We start from the raw sequence: 23684 nt of genomic DNA, 5'->3' as shown, positions 1-23684 counted from the left end.
TAGGAGGTTTTAAAAACTTGAAGACTAAATTATTTTGTAACCAATCTGGGATGATGGAAAAGTATTTTTGTTTCCCTTTCCCACATGAAGAATTGGATCTGATAGTCACTTATTATGTAAGAGTCCTGTATTTATTTTATAATTCATATATAAGAAAAATATCTTTTTTCAATAAAAGGTGGAAAATGTCAGACATGTCTTGGTATCAAAGGATCACAAAACATCTGATTTAACAGCATAGTTTAAAGAGAGCAATGTGGTAATCAGCCACCTTACCTCGATCCCCAGGATTTATTAGCCTTTGTAATGCTATGGTCAAGTCTGCCTCTCAGGGAGAAGATCAGCTTAGAGCCCAAATGATGAGCCCACTCTTGGCAATAGTATTTGTGAGGAAAGAATAAAGTCACTGGGACAATATTTCCTACAGATGTTAACTAAGATAAAACTGTTGAAGCTTAGCCTGTTCTGATAGGAGCCAGAATGCACCCTATGAAAAGCATTCTTTCTATTTTCCAAGCAAATTAGCTATGCACTTAAAACGCCCCACATGTGTGCTCCAAGCTCTTACCTCTGTAAGAGGTATCTACCCATACCAGTCCCTGACTTGCATGCCCTTCTTCAATTTCCATATATGTCTAATGAGGTCTGACCCATTTGTTACAGCTCAGGTTAGATATTGTCTTGCTCTGGTTTACTATTTCTCTTGCCTCTGGCCTAGGCAAAAAAACTTATTTGCATTCTTTTGCATAGCTCATTGGAAAATTTATTATGATCTGGAACCGAATTGCTAACTTGTAATAAAGCGTTCCTTTTTCCTGAATAAAGTGTCCCTTTATCTTGCCTTGTGTTAATGCATATATTTTACCAGGAGCCGTTCAATAGAGAGAGAGCTGATCTAGGGCAAGTTCGGTGTTTGAGATGTGTTCCCATAGGCATGTATCTGGCATCTCTAAATTGTTATCACCATGTCCATTTTGGGATGATTTACCTAGGTAGAATCCATCATGACTTGCATAACTACCCTCCTAAGCAGTCAAAATTTATGTAAATGTAAACATAAAGACAGATGTTTTGTAGTGTATAAAGATCTAATAGTAATATAAAACTATAGAGATATATATATATATTCTCCTTATTTACCATGCAGTCATCTTCACCATAAGACTCTGCATGATCTACTTTGTTTCCTATATAAAGAACCCAGTTTCTAGCTGTGTTGAACCCCTTTCAGTTCTTTCAGCATTCCTTTTTATGCTCTAACTCACCTCCGTATCTTTGTATATATTTTTTGTTTAAAATAGCCTCTACCAGCTTCTTAACTTGACTAACTACTTGTCTTTGAGTTCTGCATACACAGTCTGAAAAGATAACTTTTCTATGTCCCATCTCCCAACTTCTTGCCAGTAAGCCCCCAAAACATATGCATATTATGAACACATATGCATATACAAACATAAACCTTCCTCTGTGCCTTGGTAGCCTCTTGTGTGTACATCTGTCAGAAAACTTAACACATTCTACTGTGTTGTCTTGTCTCCACTCCCTACTTTAAGGTGAATTCCTTTTAGGTATCTTCCATCATTCTACCTCAGTGTTTTTCAAAATGCTTAATATACAAAAGCACTTAATTTAATGTTTGTTTAATGAATGAATATTATTAAGACAGTAGAGATCAGCGTGGACTGGAGTGGGATAATTAAGCTGCCTAGGAAAACTGGGTGTTAAGCTGGATTTTGAAAGATGAGCAGTATATGGATCAGCATATCAGGAAGAGAGGAGCATGGACAAAGGCAGAGGTAGGATGGAAAGACAGAAAGACAGACAGGAGAGTGGCATCAGTGGAATGGCAGATGGGGAGTGGCAGGAGACTGAACAGATCCAAGTGCACTCTAAGAAGCCTGATAGCTGGGCTGAAGAATATAGGCTTGAATCAGTAGGCAAGAGGGTTTCATAGTTTGCAGATTTCAGTTATTTGGCAGTGAAATAGACTGAAGGAAAACCTAGAATTATGAGTGGCAATAATTAGACTATAAAAAAGGGGAGGATAAAAGGGAGTTATAAGAGAAAAAAAGATAAGTATAATTCATTAGTCTTCTTATTTGGAAAATAATATTAAGTATATTAATACTCAAAGTATAAAGACTTTGTATTTGCAGTGAACCCATTTTCCCTGAAGCTAATTGACTATTTTCAGTTTTTGCTTCCTGAGACCTCTACAAGTTCTTCCCTAACTGCCCACACATTCATGGAATGATGTGTTCATGAAGCCACTGTATCTCCACATTATATTTTAGAATTTCTTCCAGATCTGAATCTTTGATGAGATTCTAAAATAATAGGCTAACCCATATCTTCTTTAATATGCTTTCCAGCTAATTGAAAAGAAATCACTGCAAGTATGAGGTAAATCTGAAAATACATTTAAAATTGTTAAAAGATAACATTTAAAAAAGTAAATGGTATTTATCTAGAAGTTTGATTATAAACTAAATTGGTTTTATAGGGTTTTCATAGCTATTTATACTTTTATAAAGCAAATCCTATTTGAGAATTAAATGAGTTCTTCCTAATTTGAAGATAAATATTTGAAAATTATTTATAAAACATTTAAATATTTTTGAACATATATGCCTATATTTGCACATACATACATATACATGTTACTTCAGTGAAACATTATGGCTGAATGAAAGTAAAATTAACTCGTGGACAGGAAAATACTTAGTCTTTCAGCCTTGTCTCCTCAGCCATCCATTCCCTTGAGAAAGCAAATTTTGTTTAGACACAAAAGAAAAATGTACTATTAAAATGCAATTCAGAAGTGATAAAAACTGTAAGTTCAGCAGCCGGCTCACAGCACCCCCTTTGTATACTCAGGGACATTGGGGCCACATTAATTTGTGTGTGTGTGATGTCCATCCCATGTCCAAATTAGCACTGGAAGGACCATAATCTGTCTTATATGAGAGCTCTTTTCCCAAGAGCATGTGTAATACATGCTTGTGTAATTTTGTGTAATTCAAAGCTCTGTGTTCTGTTTGTTTTTATATTTTAAATAGTATTAGAGATGTTTTCTTAGGAAAAATATTAAAAAAGAGTTTATTAATAAACATTAAAAAGGAAAAAACATTAAAGGGGAATTGTAGAGAAGCACTAAAATTAACAAAATAATGCTGCTTTCCTTTATTATTTTTTAAACAAATTTATGAATATCATGGCAAAGAATCAAATTTTCAGTTCAGCTGAGATAATAAAAACCTTCCTTGTCTTAATTAAATGAGATAATATATGTGAAAATATTGACATACGGTTATGGGGTCAATAAATCTGTTGAACTTCAACTTTATTTTTTCAAAGCCTGAATTTCAGAATTTTCTTCTCAGCAGAATATTTCATTTTGCCAGATATATATATATTTTTTTATTGCCCAGATCTCTTTCTCTAGTTTCTTTTATTTAAAACAGCATCTAACTCCAACTTCATTAGCACCATATCCTCTTTGATTATATTAATTAAAATTTTTGAGGTTTACTCCTATTTCCTTCATTAAATCTCTTTCCTCCAGATTATCTTTTGTGTTTGGATCTGTGTCTTTCTTTCATGTTGGTAGTTTCCCCAATTGGTAATCCATTCTTAGATTCATATTAAAGGAGACTCTAAAAATCAGACTAGAAATATATTTGTACGTGAGAGTCGCTTTTTGATCGACTTTTAATTAACAATTCTTCAAATGTCAGTAGTTGAAGTTGTTTCTCTGGGCCCTCCCAGTATCTTTTTGAGAAGATGCATTCATGTGAATGAAGTATTTAAGTCCAGCTGCCAGCTCACATAGATACGAGCAAGGGAAGAGTTCAATGAGTAGATACTTACATAACTAATGAATCATTGAACACTACATCAAAAACTAATGATGTACCATACAGTGGCTAACTGGACATAATAAAAAAAAATAAAATCATATATCCCATTTGGTGCCTCCCATTGGCCTGTGCCTGCTTCCCCCTGAGACCAGAGCTCTCTGGTGTAAAGTTTCTGAGAAAAGGCTCTTCTCATGGATGCATGGCCTAGGAGAGGAACGTGAATATTTCTTTACTTCTTGCACAGACTTTTGATCTGTTCCCAGTTCTGTCCCTCACCCTAAACTTCTGCAATAACTGTAGCTTTTGTTCCTGAGCTTCACTGGAGTTCTGCAAAGTGGCCCTTCCCCTTTGGCCTCTCCCTCTTCTGGAACTGAAATTTCAGTTTTTTGAATCTCCTATCTGCTTCTCACTGGGCAAAAATTTGTTGGTATTTTCACCTGCTGTTTCTCCTCTCTTTTCCACTTTCTTCTTACAGGTTTATACTTTTTTTTTTTTTAATTTCTTTACTCTTATTTCAGAGGGTTCTGGTGAGGTATTTAAGCATTTCACCACATTACACTAAAAGTATTATCACAGTCTTAGATGTTCCGTGAAAGATTATATGGGTCTTAAAATTTTGATCTTTTATGTTGATCATGATAACACATTAAGATAATAATGCTAATGCTAATGATAATGATGGCCATGGGAACAAGCTACTTCTACATTTACTTCTACTTTTAACACCCCCATTATTTATTGGGCATTTGCTCTTTCAGCCTCCATGTTAAGCTTTACATATACTAAATTATTCATTCCTTACAACAACCCCATGTGGAAGTAAAATCTCACAGAGGTCAAGTAACTTCTATAACAGAACAGAGGTAGCAAGGGCAAAGCTAAGATGTGAATACTGGTCTGGTTGACTCAAAAACCCCATTATTTATAACCCCTACCAAAAATGCCTTCATTATTTCGGTGAGTTAAAGAATGAAATTGAACCACTATCTTATTGTATATGCAAAAATTAACTCAAAATGGATTAAAGACTTTAATGGAAGATCTGAAACCATAAAACTCTTAGAAGAAAATCATAGGCAGTAAGCTCCTTGACATCAGTCTTAGTGATGATTTTTTTGGATTTGACACCAAAAGCAAAGGCAACAAAAGCAAAAATAAACAAGTGGGACCACATCAAAATAAAAAGCTGCACCGCAAGGGAAACCATCAACAAAGTGAAAAGTCTACTGAATGGGAGACAATATTTGCAAATCATATATTTGTTAGGGGGTTAATATTTAAGTATATAAAGAACTCATACAATTCAATAGCAAAAGGAAAAACAGTTTAATTTTAAAATGGTTAGAGGACTTAAGACATTTTTCCAAAAAGACATACAGATGGCCAACAGGTGTATGAATAGATGCTCAACATCACTCATTATCAGGGAAATGCAAATCAAAACCACAGTGAAGTATTACCCTACTACACCTGTCTGAATGGCTAGTATCAGAAAGAAATAACAAGTGTTGACAAGGATATGGACAAAAGGAGACCCTTGTGTACTGTTGGTAGGAATGTAAATTGGTGCCGCCACTATGGAAAACAGTATGGAGGTTCCTCAAATAATTAAAACTAGAACTACCATATGATCTAGCAGTTCCTCTTATAGATATTTATTTGAAGAAAGCAAAAACACTAACTCAGAAAGACATATGCACCCCCAGGTTCATTGCAACATTATTTACAACAGCCTAGATATGGGTTGAAGCAAACTACATGTCCATCACTGGATGATTAAGAAAAAGTGTTGTATACAATGGAATATAATTCAGCCATAAACAAAAATCTTGCCATTTGCAACAACATGGATGGACCTCGAAGGCATTATGCCAAGTGAAATAAGACAGAGAAAGACAAATACCATAAGATCTGACTTATATGTGGAATCTTAAAAAAAAAAAATGCTGATAGATACAGAAGACAGATTGGTGGTTGCCAGAGACCTGGGGTGGTGGGTAGGTGAAATGGGTGAAGGGAGTCAAAAGGTACAAAATTCAAGTTATAAAATCAGTAAGTAATTAGGACATAATGTACAGATGGAGATGTATAATGGAGACTATAATTTATAATACTGTATTGCATATTTTAAAGTTGCTAAGAGAGTAAATCTTTAAAACTTCTCATCACAAGAAAAAAGATAACTATGTATGGTGATGGATGTTAACTAGACTTGTGATGATCATTTCACAATATATACAAATATCAAATTATGTTGTATACCTGAACCAATATAATCTTGTGTGTCCATTATATTGCAATAAAAAAAAGAAAAAAACTTTGAAGAAAGCCCATTTCAATGAGAATTTCCTATACTGGGCCTCCTTTTCATTTTTGGATGCCATTTTTAAATTAACATTTTTATTTACACAGTAAATTTTGAATTATTTGGCATCATTAATTGATAAATTTATTCTTTAAAATTTTCTATATTTCCAAAATATTTGAGACTTATAAAAATTCTGTAAAAAAAGTCTTAGTATCTCCTTTTGCTGAATAAGAAGTGAAATTCATAAAAGTTAGTAACAGAGATAGTGGCAGAGGTTGAAGTGGAATCCAGGTATTCTGATTCCAAGCCATGTTTTATTTTCACTATGCTTTACTACTTCTCTAAATTCTAATGCCTTTAATCAAATGTCTACAGAAATAAAATTAACATCACTTAAATGTTCTTTCAGGTTTTTGCCATTTTCTTCCTACCATAAAAATAAAAAGTATACCCCATTAATGCATTCATCAAGCAAGTATGGTCCCAATTCCTATGGAAGTCAACATTTTAGAGATGAAAATCCTAAGAAGTGGATCTGTGACAAGGTATGTTAATGCAACATTAAAAAATAATGTTCCTTTGGAAAGGCTAAACATATACACTGATTACAACAAATATAAATATTCTCATTACAGTTAACACCTTCATGGTTATAAAATTATTTATAGCTATTTCATGTAGAGATGACACTGCTGACTTCTCTAGGCAGTAAGAGATTTATGTTTTTGTTTTTTAGTGTTATATGTTTTTATGTGTAATGGCTCAGCTACCCAATGATCTATGGCATGCATCGTGGCTTTCCCAAAGCCAACCAGGGTCAAAACTTGAATCTGTGGTTACAGAATAGCCAAGCTCTCAAGACATGGAGATCAGCGCTTGATTGCTTTCTCTCAATCTCTGTGTGTTTGTGGATAGATAGATAGCAAATAAGTAGGTAGGTAGATACATAGATGGGAATAGATAGAGATATATGTGATATGTATATATATATACGATATAGAAAAGAAGAAAGCAAATATTTATTGATTCCAGAGTTACATTTGCTAGCATTTAGAGAAAATTTTCTGAATAGGGAAAACACCAAGGTGTCTTACACCAATGTGAGGTAAAGGAAAGTTCTTACTACATGTTAAGCCTACTATCTAACAGAAACTATAACTTATTTATGGAAATAATTACACAGATAAAATCAAGTTGTAAGTGACACTCTGGAAAGGGGTTAAAGCCCCTGAGGTCCATAGGGTATACCAGACGTATTGGTTCTATTAATAGTTTGTCAGTGAGGATTTATTCATTTACACACAGCCTCCTTCCAAAAGGATTTAAGACACATTACTAAAAGGTAAATACAGTAAAGGTTATATTTTAGAAATAAAAATGGGGAAATGATCTTAGATGAGAATGGTGTCTATACTCACAAAATAAAGGAAACCATTACAGCAGTGGTAAGTGATTGGAATTTCAGCTTGTGGATGGCAAAAATGAAGAGGAAAACAAAAGTTGCAGACATATCCTCATTACTCAAGAGGAGGACACATGTTAGACCCTTAAGAAAAATGATATCTTTATTTTACCAAACTCTAAGAAAAAGACTTTTTTTATGACATTGTAAATATGGGATTACCGAGGGTTAGTCACTGGGGAGTAACACAGATACTTTAGAAGGTGCCTTTTTCTTTTCCACCTGCTAAGTCCTCTTTCTTAAAAAATGATCTAAAATACTAAACAATAATTCCACATCATAAAGAATAGGTACGGTGAGTAGTTCAATTTGGCTCACTGATTGAAAAACCTAAGTACTGGTGACGATGTTATTCTTGGCATTTGTTTGTACTTGATATGCAGCCATTCAGAATATAGGCTCAATATAATATTTAAACTATTTAATTTCATATTTTGAATGTGCATAATGTGATCTACATCTCATTTGCTATTTGACATAAACATTTTTTGCTTTTATGTCCCCTCACCATTTTATTTAATTCAAGGAAGTGTTCGTTTCTTTAAATATAAATGATTTACCTCAGGACACTAAGCTACTTCTGAGTAAATAAGATCCTTGTGCAAATGTTTCTTTCCTAGAATAATACAGTACTTTTTGGCTTTATATGACAGATTCACCTCATACATTCTAACATATTTTAGAATATGCATCTATCTTACAGAAGTAAGCAACTTCATGGAAATATAGAGACTTCTGGATACTCACTAAAGAGAAAAAGTTTATTTTGTTCTTTTGAGGAATCATGTGCCCCTCCATACTTTTAGAAAGTATACATACTTAACAAGTTAATGACAAATAGTTGCTCTTGTAGACCCCGAAAATTAAGAGAGAAAAGTATAGGGATTTTTTAAGTCTTTTTTTTTTTTTTAAGATTTTATTTATTTATTTAACAGAGAGAGCACAAGCGGGGGGGCGGGGAGCGACAGGCAGAGGGAGAAGTAAGCCCGGTGCAGGACTCCATCCCAGGACTCTGGGATTATGACCTGAGCCGAAGGCAGACGCTTAACTGACTGAGCCACCCAGGGGTCCCTGGGTTCTTTAAGTCTTAATAAATCATGAATCCACTTAACCCTACATAAAAGCATGTAGAAAAATACTAAATGCAAATTGAAATTCCTTTTTTCCCACCTTCCCTCCCTTCTTTCTTATTTCTTCCTACTTTCTGATCTCTTCAAATAAACGTATTAAATAAACAAATTATCTTTCTGTGTGGCTAATGTAATCCGCACGATAGAGAGGTAGCCATTTTATTGTTTATATGTTAAATCTGACAACTATTAGACATAATTTATATTTTGATTTGATGTCAAGTCATTTGGGTGAGAATTGGGTCCAATAAAAACTTAAGTTTCTTGATTACTGAAGTTAGAGGCCACAATTTATTCATTATTAGTGGAGTCAGGATAGTTTTAGGTAGGCTAGAGTTATTAAGGTCAAAATATTGAAGAAGAAAGGCTGACCTGGTTTTATGCTTCTTTTGTGGGAAGATGGACTGTTTACAGACATTTAAATTATACATAACATTTAGTTGAAAGCAATAAATTGATTTCAGCCAAGAAACAGCTCAATTAAATATAGTTGGTTCCTGTTCTCTACCTTTTCCATCATGTTTTAAGATTATCTACATGGAGAATTTCCTTTTCTTCTATCATCTATAAGCCTGGAGGTTATAATTTTCAAATCATTTGTTACACAGTGATAAAGGGTATCAGTTGAGAGAAAATCAAATGTTAGATACTCTTTCTCTGATCACATTCACATTAACTCAATTAAATATCAAATATTGTTTAAATATTTTTGTTTTATTTTTAATGCTATTGACTCGAAGAACACTGTACAAAGACATCAGAAAGTCAACAAAGGGAGAGCCAATAGTACAGTTTTTTCTTCATAGTATGAAAATCAGTAATGAAAAATAACATATATCATTTTTCTTAAAAGCATGGACATCTGTAATAAAAATGTAATAAAACATATCATATTTCTTTTTTATGTAATTAGTGATGATAACTTTTAATCAACTTAAGTTATATCTTTTTTTAAATTTTTTATTGAAATTCAATTTAGTTAACATATACTATATTATTAGTTTCAGAGGTAGAGGTCAGTAATTCATCAGTTGCATATGACACCCAGTGTTCATTGCATCAAGTGCCCTCCTTAATGTCCATCACCCAGTTACCCACCCCGCTACCCACTTCCCGTGCAGCAACCCTCAGTTTGTTTCCTGGAGTTAAGAGTCTCTTATGGTTTGCCTCCCTCTCTGTTTTCATTTCATTTTATTTTTCTTTCCCTTCTTTACTCACATTTCTTTAATCTATTCGCAAAATGCCCCAAGTTGTTAGATTCAAGGCCTGTGTCTTAAATGGTAAAACTTTTTAAGTTCAGGTAAATAATTTGTGTTTATAAACTCTTTACTGTGCTGATATCAATATTTAAAATAGAAGTGAAATTCAGTAAGGAGCATATACCAGTCATTCACTATTAATTTAATCTATTTGGGTAAATTTAAATGAGCTGGACAATACAAAAATTCAGTATACTAAAAACATCCTTTTGGTTGTCAAAACATTCACATATGTTCATATTTACTGAAGCAGAAATAATAGTCAAAGGCCTTTATCTGAATTGGAATGAGTTCTCATATGCATTTTAGACAACTGATTTTAATGGAACAATTTCGTGTTTTCCCACATTTGCAGAATTCAGGAAGAGACTTTAAGATGGTTCATGTTGCTAGAGCCTTTCTTCATCTGCCTTATTGTAGGTGAATTACAACATTAGGGCAGCCCTTTCTTGTTATTTTCACATGCATTTTGGTCCTAAACAGGATTTCATAAGCCACAAAGCATAAAAATATCTAGTACTCCAAAGAATTAATTTAGAGAACCTAAGCATATTGCACAGAACATAAAGTTGACCTTTACCGTCTACGGCTTTTGGAATGGAGTGGGATGTGGAGCACATCATAGATTTAATGTGGCACATCGCTGTCTGCAGAAGCTTGGGTGGGACTGGGACTGCTTGCCCATGGCACCCGGTGATTGAATCTGCTGTCACCAGCATCCTGATAATAATGAACATTCAGCTTAACGACCGTGATTATGATTATCATAATTGATGTGCAAGTGCAGTGTGTGGGGATCATTACAGCTGAACTGTACAGCAGAGAAACATGCCTCAGTTATGGATAATTTTACTTTTATGCATTGATTGGGATAAAATATGCCTTTCTATTTAAACAGACCAGCTTCATATGATTTTAAGAATCTTTCTGTACATGTTGATTGATGATTATGCACTTGTTGAAAAACAGCCCCTTACAGTTGTTTGTTTTGTGTTGTTTCATTTCATTAGTAAATGTAAACAATTAAATAATTAGGTGTAATTGAGGGAAAATATTTTGCTTATGAGGATGGCCTTCAATAACCAAGTATTCAGTTTAAGTGTTTTTTTTTTCTCTCTTTCTCTCTCACAGTATACCAGGGACTGAAATTCTTCCATTTTTTTTCCTATGATTACCCTTGTACCAGTCTTCTTGAGGTCACTAGGCTTCAGGGAAAATAATAAGTTTAAATAATTTTTATTATAGATCTCTAGATGTATTTGCATATGTGTATATTTATATATACTCTATTACGTACTTTAGAAAACTGGATGGAGCCAAATATTATTTATCAAAATAATATTAAACCTATAGAATAATGTTAAGATATGTATATTTGCACTACCTTTGCTTTTTAACCACCACCTTGTTTCTGATAGATTTATTATATTGTGTAGTAATTTTCAGTTATACTTTTACAAAGGATTTCTGATTTGAATTTTAACTTGTGGATGAAAATAATATGTGCAGTGATGTATCCAAGATTTTCAGTAGATTAGATCTGACTGTATTAGTTTATGATTATTAACCTAAGGGCTTAATTTGCATTTGAGTCTAAAATATTACATTTGAGTGATGAACAAACATAATGGAACACATTTCATAAAGCCTGCTAAGCCATTAAAAAAAAACTTTTATTTTGTAACTGCAGTCAAGTCTGAGATTGAGAGGTCTCTCCACCAGATTATTAATAACTGTAGAGCGCTAAAGAGACTATGGCAAACATTTCCTTCTGAGATCTGTAAGATTTCCATCACCCCTGGTAAGGTGCTCACTCTAGATGTGCAGCTCTAGGTGTAGCACAGAGTCTTTGACAGCCAGAGGTTTAACAGCTTGTCTATAAAATTCTCCTTTTGGAAGTTTTTGGTCCCAATATGATTCTTGAACTTTATTAAGAGTTCCTCTTTAAGTTTGCCTCTAAAAATTCAACATATGCAAGTCTTCTCTGCATAATTACTAATCTAAGATAACAAGAATTAAATTCTTCATCTGACAAAAATCTTGGAATATGTTATCTGTACTTCTCTGTAATTAAACTCTTAACCTTAATTTAAGAAAAAAAAACGTTAAATGCCTCAATTTATTTTGTTGTAGTTGTTGTTGGAAACTGAGTTAACATATCAGCAAAAACTTTAGGCTTCTAGACCTTTTGCCCTCATTCCTAGTTATAGGATCATAACTTTAATTTATTTCTGTGACCCCCCCCGGTGATGTCTTTATCTGACTTGGCAAAAGAGGAGATTTCCCAGAATCAAGAGCCCCAAAATGACTAGAAATATAGCTAGTAAATATTCTTAATGTCTTAGAAAGAGGCTGACTTTGATCTTAGAAATCGTGGAAGTGTTTGAAGCATTATATGAACATGAGAGTTAACATTAACAGTACTTACTCAAGTGTCATTTGGCTATGTCTGCAGGTTTGGCATGAAGAAGTCAAGGGGATATTTGTTTGTCCTTCTGGTGGGCCCCTATCAAACCACACTAAATAATAATGTTTGAGCGTTTCCACTGCAATGAACATTCTTACACATACATCTTTGCCCTAATGAATTCCCAAAGGTGAAATTTCTTATTTTTAAGATTTATGTATTTATTTTGGAGAGAGAGAGAGAGCACACAAGTGCACATGCACAAGAGAGGAGCAGAGGGAGAGAGAGAGAGAATCTCAAGCAGACTCCCCGCTGAGCATGGAGCCCCACATGGGGCTCGATCCCAGGACCCTGAGATCATGCCCTGAGCCAAAATCAGGAGTCGGCCATTTAACCAACTGAGTGACCCAGGCAATCTGGAAAGTGAAATTTCTGAATCAGGGCTGTGATGGTTGCTTTTATGTGTCAGTTTGACTAGGCATTAGTACCATTATTTAATCAAACAGTAATCTAAGTGATGCTATGAAGGTATTTTGCAGATGTGGTTAATATCTACCATAAGTTGACTGTAAGCAAAGCAGATTACCCTCAGTAGTGTAGGTGGGTCTGATCCAATCAGTTGAAAGCCTTAAGAGCAAAAACTGAGGTTTCTTGGAAAAGAAATCCTGCCGCAAGCCTATAATATTAATTCCTGCCTGCATTTTTAGCCTGCCAGGTTACCTTGCAGATTTGGACTCGCCTGTCTCCATAACTGCATAGTCCAATTCCTTAAAAAACTCTTGTCTGATTGTCTATTTATCTGTCATCTTTCATCATTAGTTCTCTTTCCCTGGAGAACCATGACTGATATAGAGGGCTAGCACATTAATTTTTTTCTAATTTTTTGGATTTTTCCAGGTTTATAGAGATATAATTGATGTATAATATTGTTTTAGGTTAAGGTGTACAATATAATGATTTGATACACATATACCTTATTAAATGATGACCACAACAGGATTAGTTAATACATCTGTTAGTTCATAAAATTACCTTTCTATGTGTATGTGTGTGGTGAGAACATTTAAAATATACACTCTTAGCAATGTTGGTTTTTCAGAGCTTTTTTATCTTATAACTGAAATTTTCTCCCTTTGAACCAATATCTCTTCATTCCCTCCCACCCCCAGTCCCTGGGTACTAATCTCCTGTTTCTATGAGTTTGACTATTTTATAATATAATAATATATAATATATATTATATAAAAATATATATCATATAATATATAATATAATATTATAATATAATATTTGTCTTTCTCTGACTTATTTTACTTAGTAAATGCCCTCAAGTTTCATCCCTGTTGTCTCAAATGGCAGAATTTCCTTTTTTATTGCTGAATAATATTCCTGTGTGTGGCGGGGGTGTGTGTTACATTATCACATTCTCTTTATCCATTCATCCATCAGTGGACACTTAGGTTAGTTCCATGTCTTGAATATTGTGAGTTAACTGCAATGAACACGAGGGTGTATATATCTTTGAGATAGTGATTTCCTTTCCTTTAGCTGTATGTCCAGAAGTGGGATTGCTGGGCCATACAGTAGTTCTGTTTTTAATTTTTTGAGGAACTTCATACTGTTTTCCATAATGGCTATAGCAATTTGCATTCCCACAAACAATACATAAGGATTCCCTTTTCTCTATGTCCTCACCAACACTTATCCCTTATCTTTTTGATAATAGGCTAGTGCATTATTATAGCTTTTATTATATATTGTCAAACTGCCCTAAAGAAAATGTATAGTTCTAGAAGAGTGGCAGTAAATTTGTAGAGATGTGAATTAATTTTAGAATTGTTAAGAATACAAATAGTGTTAAAATTGAAAATGAATTAGATGTGGTAAAGTAAGAAAAAAGGAAGTTTGCTGATTACTCCTAAGTTTCTGCAAGGGACAAACTGAATTTATAGTGATACTATTCACTGAGATTGGGAAAAGAAAAGGATCAGAATTTTGGGGGCAATTGCAGGGAAGAAATCTTGAGCTCAATCTTATACATGTTTGAGATTGAGATGACTTTGATTCGTCCAAGTAGAGATGTTAAATAAATAGCTAAATATCTATGTTTGTTGCTTGAAACAACTTGGACCAGAGTCACAAAACTGAGTGTATCTCATTCATAAATTAAATTTTGTATATTCAGTTCCTAAATAATAATTGAAATCCTGACAGTGAATGAAATAGCCTAAAATAAAGCATAGGATAATAAGAGGGGAACTAGAAGTTTTGAGGAATGCCAACATTTAATAACCATTTTGGAGTTGGATGAGCTGTAAAGGAGGTAGATAAATGTGAAGAAAACCAAAAGAATATGCTTATCAAAGAAGTCAAGGAAAGGTAATGCAGTAAGAAAGGAGTGATGAGCCATGGCAAATGATACTGTGAAGTTAAAGAAGGTGAGGACTGAAAAAGCCCACTAGATTTAGCAAAATCAAAGTCATTGGTTACTTAACAAGAGCTGATTCAGTGACAATATGGGGAACCAAGCCAGACTGGAATAGTTTGAAGAGGGAGTAAAAAAACAGTGGGGGGTGGGAAGGATGGGGGGAAGGGAGAGATCGATCAAGTTAGATAGTAATTTGAATAAATTTGGCTGGAAAGGGAGAAGAGAGATTGGTAGGGCAAGGGCTATAGGGAGAGATATAGTGAAGTATCCTTTTTTTTTAAAGATGGAAGAAGTCTAACGAATAAATTTTACTTTGCTGTGTGGATATTATTATTTAACCAATTTCCTATGATTTATATTAATTTGTCTTTTAAATTAGTGTTTTTGAATTTTCATATTTAGAAACAATGCTAAGGGCCAGTACTCCTGCAGCTCAACCTTTGCCCACAAATATGTTTGAAGTACTTGTTCTCTGCCAGAGGTGATTTTGCAGTTTGGGCAATGTATAAACACACTTTTGGCTATCACAACTGGGTAGAAGTAGGTGGGGGTCAGTGCTACAGGCATCTAGCACCCACCTTCGGCTTTGGATTGCTAAATTTCCTATAATGCACAAACCAGCTCCCCACAACAAAGAATTATTTGCCTAAAATGTCAGTAGTGCCACTGTTGAGAAATCTTGGGTTAAAGAGTATGCATGTTTTTAAGACTTTTGATTCATCTTCCCAAATGTCTAAACAGAAAGGGTGAACTAATTTACATGGCCAACTGGCAATTTATGTGAATTTCCATTTCCCTGCATCTCATCAACTCTATTATTTTATCATCATTAATTTTATTTTATTTTTTTGCTTGTGAACTTTTGTTCCTTGCAACTTTATATATGGGAATTCTTTGATCCCTGATTTAAGGTACGTTTCTTCAGAAAAGGTTGTTGTTTGTTTCTGCCAAGAGCTTAATGGAAAAAATAAATTTCGATTTGACATCCAAACCTCTGCGAGTTCAAGTTCATTGTTAGGAACTCTCAGGAAAGACTTTTTTTTTTCTCTCCACTTAACCCAGAGCCAAGAGTGAGACAGGGACATATGTCAAAGTCTCCCTAAAAGGGTCTTTTTCTTTTTCTAGTTCACCTACTAGGAATGTTATTTTGTTAGGAGTGCTGGATTCACACAGAGATCTCCAGTATAACTCCCACACTCTGCTGCAGCCCAGTTGTCAATTTCTTGACCATGTACCATGTTATGCCCAGACACTAGGACTATAAATAAATATATATCTTGGAACAAACACAACTGTTTAGGCCTCACTAGATTTGCTTTTTTTTTGTCGATTCTTTCTTCCGAAGAATCCCCTTATTTTTTTCCAGGTCATCTGTGCATTGAAAAGATCTTAAAATCTTGTATCCAGAAATTTTAAGTGAAAGAAGCTTCCTGAATGTCTAGTTTGTTATAGTGCCAGAGATTAAAGTACTGACACTCTCTCTATCTCACATGTTGGAATAACTTTTGCTAGATAACAAACTGTCTATTAATTTTGTACAGTTACTTTAGAGGGGAATGGTTTGCACCTAAGATACACTTCACAAGTGTATCTTAGGTGCAAACCATGTAAAGTTTTTCTAAATATTAAATGATCACTTAAGTTTCTCTTGCTACTTTTAATATACTATAAAATGATTTAAAATTTATTCTTGTATAAGGATGATTTGGTTTTACACTTTTCACAAATAGTTCCTGAGTTTCCTCAATACTATTTACTCTATTGTTTCTTATGGTTAGCAATTCTATTATTTTTATTATTCACTTCACTTAGTTACTGTTTTATTTACTTTGGGATTTTTGTAGACTTTATATTACTTTATATTAACTCATTTATTGTATGCACCAGACTTACTGTTTTATATATTTTAAAAAAATGATCTCAATTATGTGTCAAGTAGATACAGAATGTCAGAATATTATTTATAAATATAATGGTACAATGAATTCTCCACCTGACTTAGAGAAAAAACATTCCTGTTATTCTGAAGTCTTATGTGGCACTCTTAATGATTCTATCCTTTCTGTTGCTAACTAGAAGTATCTACTATCCTGAATTTTTAGTAATGTCTTTGCTTTTATCTATACTTTATTACACATATTTATATTCCCAAGCAGTAGTTAATTTTACATAATTAGGCACTTTATATAAATGTTTTTATAAGTGTGTGAATTATACCATGTGTTTTTTTAACAACTTGCTATACAAGATACTCACTGCGTCTAGCTGCATTTCATTTTCACTAATGTAACGTATTTCACACATGAATTTGCCACAATTTATCCATTTTACTGGAGATGAATGTGGGTTTTTTGGTAGCCTTTTTGCTCTAATAAACCATGCTCATCTGAATGTTATATTGATTCTTTTACATACCTTTTGGTTCCTATATGAAAGAAAGGTATTGCTGATTGTATATGTACATCCTTAAATTTGTTCATAAGAACATATTTTTCCAAATGTTTTACAAATTGGATATACAGCAGGGATATTCAGTATTCCTGCCAACATGTATTATTGTTAACTTTAACTTTTTTTTGCCAGTATCAGATAGGTGTAACATGATAGTTTTAATTAGCATTTTCTTGATTTTAAAGAAGTTCTGCTTTTTTTCTGTAAGAGCACACTATGTCTCTCAATAAAAATTAGAATTTTTTTTCACATAGATTCTTCACATTTGTTACCAGGTTTATTCCTAAACAAATAATATTTTATTGTTATTGTGAAAAAATTCTTTTCTCATTTATTTTCTAACTTGCTCTAGTTATATAGTCATTTTTGTTGTGCGTATGTGTTTTTGTTAGTGTATTAGTTTATTCAGGTTGCCATAAAGTACCACAGACTGGGTGGCTTAAACAGCAGATATTTACTTTCTCGCAGTTCTGGAGCTGGAAGAGCCAAGATCAAGGTGCTGTCAGGGTTGGTTTCTGGTGAGGACTCTAGCTTATAGACAGCTGCCTTCTTGCTGCTGTGTCCTCACATGGCCTCTTCTCTGGGCATGCATGAAGAGAGAGAGAGAGGATGAGAGAGAGAGAGTGAGATTGGTAGAGAAATAAATCTCTTCCCTTCTTGTGATACCAGTCCTATTGATTACATTCTGGAGTCAGAATCTCTCATTTCAAATTACTACTACTTGCTTTTGAGCAAGTTATTTGAATTCTCTGTATCTGTTTTCTCATCTGTGGAAAGGGAAAATCTTTTACCCTTTACAATTTGCTTTGATGACAGAATTAGGGAATCGTATAAGTGATTTGGACTACTCAACATGGTAAACACCATACATTTTAGTTATTATTATATATATGACGCTTTTGACTTCTTTTCCTATTCTATTTTTCCATTAGTATATTTTGATTGCTAATGTTGTAATGATATCCTAAATCTCTGTTGTTCTCTGTATCATTTAAAATTTCTCCATCATTAGCCCCATTTTCATGTGTTAACATTATAAAAGCTATTTAGAAAGTAATAATAAAATAACATTAATAAATTGACCAAGTCCTAGATGATTAAAAGATTAATTTGCCTTGTATTAATATAAGTGTATTTTCCATACTATATATATTTCATGTTTTACTATTACAAAAATTATTGACATGTAAATATATTAGATGTTTAACTTGTGCTACTTCTAGGACAAATATGTGACAGCTTGCTATCAAGCTGAATTTTTACTTATACATAACATTTCCTATACTTTTGTATCTTCAGTTGATTTTTATGTCAGAATATAAAAAGCAGTACTTTAAAAATCATTTTTGGTAAATTTCCAAGTTGGTACTTAATATTGTTTTTAACCCTTACAAAAAAGAAAAGGAAACCAGCAGTGATACAGATCATAAAAATAAAGGACAAGTCAAACACTTCTTTTCATTTTATGTTAGCTTATTGTTCCATATCACCTTATATAATGTGCAGACAAGCTCAGAATTCCACTTAATCTGTTTCATACACTGGGCTTCTTACTTGAGAATTCATTTAATGAAACTATAAAAATTATTGTTGTGAATTTAATTTCTTTTAACATACTTAACGCAGTATTTTCCAAATTATGCCTGATCCGATATATTTTCTCCCAAACATGTTATTCACAGAGTTATTTAACTAAATCTTCCTACTCTAAAAGGATGCTGGAAGCCATACTACCCGACTGATTTTGAGAATTCTGTAGTTAGTAACTTCCGTTATACTGGTGGCATATTGAAAATAGTGTCATTAACTCTGGATTAATCTACAAGCTATCTTTTAGGTGGCTATTATAAGGTTATCAACTCAGGGAAAAACTTAAATATGCTAGCATATTCAAAGGGTAACAAATGTGAACTATCAGATGACCAAAAAGTGGTAACTTGCCAGTCTGGACAGCAACTGACTTTAAGGATATTTACTAAATAATATTAAGGTACAAAAATAGTGAAAATATTTCATGCTGTTGCTGGAAAGATACAAGTGTTGACCTTACTTTTTTATTAAATCTATTCCAAGAGCTATTTGCAAAGATTTTGCTCACAATTGGAATATTTAATAAAATCTAATTTTCTTCCTCTGTAATTCCTCAGTTGGAAAATGTGGTCCCTTGATGATGATCTAAGGCTTTGAAGAATAAATAGATTTCGAAGAGAAAATTAGATGGTACTTATTATGCTGTCTAACTAGCAATGCATTGTCATTTGTCTGTTGTATTATAAATGTCTTGCTTTCCTTACCTTCTTCATTTAATCATGTAACTTGCCTGTAAGCAACATTAGAAAAAAAGTTGCTCTATTACTCCTTCAGCTGTTTTTTGTCTTTGCTTATTCCAGAGACAGCTCACACTTATGCCCAAGACAGAACACTTAAGGTACTCCACGACCCCTGTTGTCTTCTGAATCCCTTCCACCTGCACCCTCACTTGTGCCAAATCCTAGGGAGACAAACTACTTTCCTCCCTCTCCCACGTGAAGTTCTGTATGACTGGCAAGTGTAGTATTTTAAAAATTAAACCTTAATATAAAAACCCCATTCTAGGCCAAAATTAAATTTTCTCATGGTAAATATCATTTCTGTGCATTTATTCAATGTTTTATTATACATTTTTCAGAGTACTTTTTGTTAATGCATCTAATTATTTGTCATTGGAAGACTGAGCCTGTCTGCCCAAATTTCTTTACAGCTTACCAGCCTGATGCCATATATCAGGATGACATTTATTATAGCAATAATGAATGGCAAATAGCATTTGCCATATACTTTTTTCCTTCACTTTTATGTCATGCTTGTATTAAGAAAATTACTTCCATTTTATTTGTCAACATTTTCAGTAGAAATTCATTTATATTGCTAATACCTATAAACCATTAAAAAAAAGGCTAAAGCATTTTCTTCAAAATACTATTTTTAAAAGAAATACATGGAATTTGAAACCATACTGTTTGAATCTGAAGCTTTGCTTACTTTATCTCTGATTTTTGAGACATGCATATTGTTTTTCTAATTGAATTCGGAAATCATCTGTCATTTTAGTTTTGACATGTAATATACATAAATAATGTCCAAAAGATAGAAGTAATCTAATTTGCAAGTATTAATGTACTTTCTAATTCTAATAGCATTAATTGAGGAGTTATAAAATACTATATATGTAAAGTGTATGTTTTGTTTTTAAAGTATGTTTCCATATTTGTGGCTAGCATTTCCTAAATATCAAGGTAGAGTGAAAATTCTAAAAATATATCAGAAAAAAAAAAGATGATAGAATGTATTAGATATATTCACGGGTAATATATACTTTTTCTTTTTACCCCAAAACATTACTGATAAAATTTCCTTGCTTTAACTTTGACTCTCATCTTACTTACCTATAATAGACATAAATGCTTACAATATAAAAGGGTCTCAAGTTGCATGAATCTGTCAGATTGGGAGATTTTCAGGTATCAAATGTTAAGTATTTGGTATTCTATGAAGAAATTCATCTTAGAATATAGCTACTAGGTTAGTATAAAGTTATGGCTTAGTAGCATTAAAATAATCAATGGTAGCTTTAAGGTTGATTTTTGATACCATGGTAACATAAAAATAAAGTTCACTTTCAAAGAAACTTCTTTCTAAAGTACAATATGACTTATGGTACAGCCTCAGTAGAGTCAGCTGTGTCAAAGCAAAGAAAGCCATTTTTTTTCAAATGTTAAAAATTTTTTGGTATAAATAATCATTATTATTGTTATATAGCGTGACCTCAGAGGGGATGACAATGTACTTAGTTTTATTTTGTAATTGATTTTTTATTAAAATATAATTAACATACAGTGTTATGTTAGTTTCAGGTGTACAGTATAATGATTCAACAGTTCTATGCATTACTCAGTGCTCCTCAGGATAGGCACTTTGTCTATTTCACCCATTCCCCCCACTCACCACCCTTCTGGCAACCAGCAGTTTTATTCTCTGTATGTAAGAGTCTGTTTTTGATTTGTCTCCTTTTTCTCTTTGTGCATTCGTTTTCTTCCTTAAATTCCACATATGAATGTCTTTCTCTGTCTAACTTATTTCATTTAGCATTATACCCTCCAGGACCATCCATGTTGTTGCAAGTGGCAAGATCTCTTTTTCTTTTTTATGGCTGAGTAATATGCATTGTGTATATATGCAGATGGACACGTGGATTGCTTCCATATCTTGACTATTGTAAATAATGCTGCAATAAACATAGAGGCGCATATCTTTTAGAATTAGTGTTTTGTTTTCTTTAGGTAAATACCCAGTAGTGGAATTACTGGATAATATGGTAATTCTGTTTTTATTTTTTTGAGGAATCTCCATACTGTTTTCCACAGTGGTTGCACCAGTTTGCATTCCCACCAAGAGTGCGTGAGGGTCCCTTTTTTTCCACATCCTCAGCAACACTTGTTATTTCTTATCTTTTTGATTCTAGCTATTCTGAGAGGTGTAAGGTGATATCTCATTGTGGTTTTATTTTACATTTCCCTGATGATGGGTGATGTTGAGCATCTTTTCATGTGTCTGTTGGCTATTTATGTGTCTTCTTGGTTTTGTTTTTAAAAATTATAGTCAAAAAGTTTGTTATCTCCAGAACATGTTGCCTGAAGTATGTATGGTTCACTTACTCAGAGTTTGTCTTTGCCCCATTAAGTGCACAATTCCTTTCTTTCACAACTATGAACACACACCCACATACAGGAAAGACATCCCTGGGTGGGGAGGAAAGGGGAAGTAACTGAAGAACCAGCTTTCTCATGTTGAAACTTACACATAAAAGTGATATTCCACACTATGATTGTTTTCTCTATGGAAGTATAATTGTTAAGTATACTTCCATTACAAGTGCATGTTACCTGGTGTGGACCTGGAGTTCAGTACACAAGAGCTGTCCATTCTCGTAGACTCACTAGATCACTAATAAAAATCAAGTCACTAGCTTTCTTCCACTTAACCATATTTCCCTTTGTAGGAAATCATTTTACCTACCTCATTTCTTCTACTTATTTTATATGGGAAGTTTGATTTAAAGGCAGGCAAAGTGGGTTTTCAGTTTAAATCAGGAGATGGCAATTTTCTTTAGAAATAATGTTAAGACTTTACATTAATACTTTGATACTTTTTTTTGACATCTGACTCTTTAGATATATAATTGAAGCTATGGGCCTTCTGTCTAAAAATAAAGTGCAAATACAAAAAAGAACACAAAATTTATATGCCATCAATTTAATTTTATTGGAAACTAATTTCCTTCACCAAACAAATAAAACAATAGGTTTTTTAGTATTTGTTTGCAATTATTACTCTCAAATGCCTACTTTATGAAAATGTGGAAATGAATCCAAATTTTGCAAGTAAAGAAATAAAATTGTATAAAAATGAATTTCAATGAAAACACTACCATGGTTTCACTTGAATAAAAAGTTGAAATGTTGGGGTAGCCTTTTGATGTGGCAATGCACTTCTCTGATGTTAATTTTATTTCAATTTTTCTAATGACAACAAATGTTAAAAATAATAACTTACCTGCATATGCAGTGTCAGATGGAACCAAAACTCCAGCAACCTGCTTTGTCAGAGAGCAAAGGTTGGAGTAAACGAATAAAAAAGTTTTTCAAGAAATCTCTAGATTGAAGTCATGTCATTTCATATCTTTTGTCCATAAGCCTTTAAGGTTATGTGTTTTGGAGTCAGCATTATTATAGAGTCTGTGACAGCTAAAATTATGAATCCATGTATCCATTTTAGGGACATTGAAGCAGAAATGAATTTGAACAGAGATTTGTGATGTTTCCTAGGTGTTCAGAGATTTCTGCCTATACAGAAATAAACAAATGGTCATTTTCCACTTCAGCTTGCAAAAGCATTTCCTCCAGAATTAGAGAGTTGGCATAATCATCTTCTTCTAATCTTATTTTCCAGAGGGAAAGCTTTCTCAAAAGAATGCATGACTTTACAGCCCCATGTATAATATAGCTGTAGTGAGTTGAAGAATAATAATAAAATTACCTAAGTAATCCAACCCATGAGTGAACTCCTTATATTCTTCTGACCATGACGTCCTATTTCTTTCAAGTATTTTTAAACCTCTACTTAAAGTTGAATCCTTATCTTCAAGACTTTTCATTTCACATTCTGTTCTCCTCTTCTCATAAAAATGTCCTGTAAAAGGCTCTGGCTCTAAACTTGACTACAGGAATATGCATGCATCAGGATTCAGGGTTTTGGGGCAGCATCTTTGGCAGTAATTCATGCTTATGTTGAAAGAGGTGATCGGGATGGTATGTGGAACTGTTTTTCATCAAACAGCAAA

At 33.3% G+C, this 23684-nt stretch overlaps 1 protein-coding gene across 16 annotated transcripts in view; it reads left to right on the top strand.

Annotated features, from left to right (window-relative positions):
- The window catches only part of SPATA17 (spermatogenesis associated 17), a 250590-nt gene that overhangs the window by 121162 nt on the left and 105744 nt on the right, over positions 1-23684 (top strand). For 11 of the 16 annotated variants that reach the window (XR_003523438.1, XR_003523436.1, XR_003523437.1 and 8 more), the window contains one exon: positions 6578-6713. The exons of the other annotated variants lie outside the window; for them this stretch is intronic. Coding sequence is in view for 8 of the 11 variants with exons in the window: in XM_027614219.1 (XP_027470020.1) it covers positions 6578-6713 (136 nt within the window). In the remaining 3 variants the exon portion in view is untranslated. The remainder of the gene's footprint in view (positions 1-6577; positions 6714-23684) is intronic. 16 annotated transcript variants of the gene reach the window in all.

This window comes from Zalophus californianus, chromosome 10 (assembly GCF_009762305.2).
Source record: "Zalophus californianus isolate mZalCal1 chromosome 10, mZalCal1.pri.v2, whole genome shotgun sequence".
Lineage (NCBI taxonomy): Eukaryota > Metazoa > Chordata > Mammalia > Carnivora > Otariidae > Zalophus > Zalophus californianus.
The sequence above is the reverse complement of the archived record's forward strand: the minus strand, read 5'-3'. Positions and strand labels throughout refer to the sequence as shown.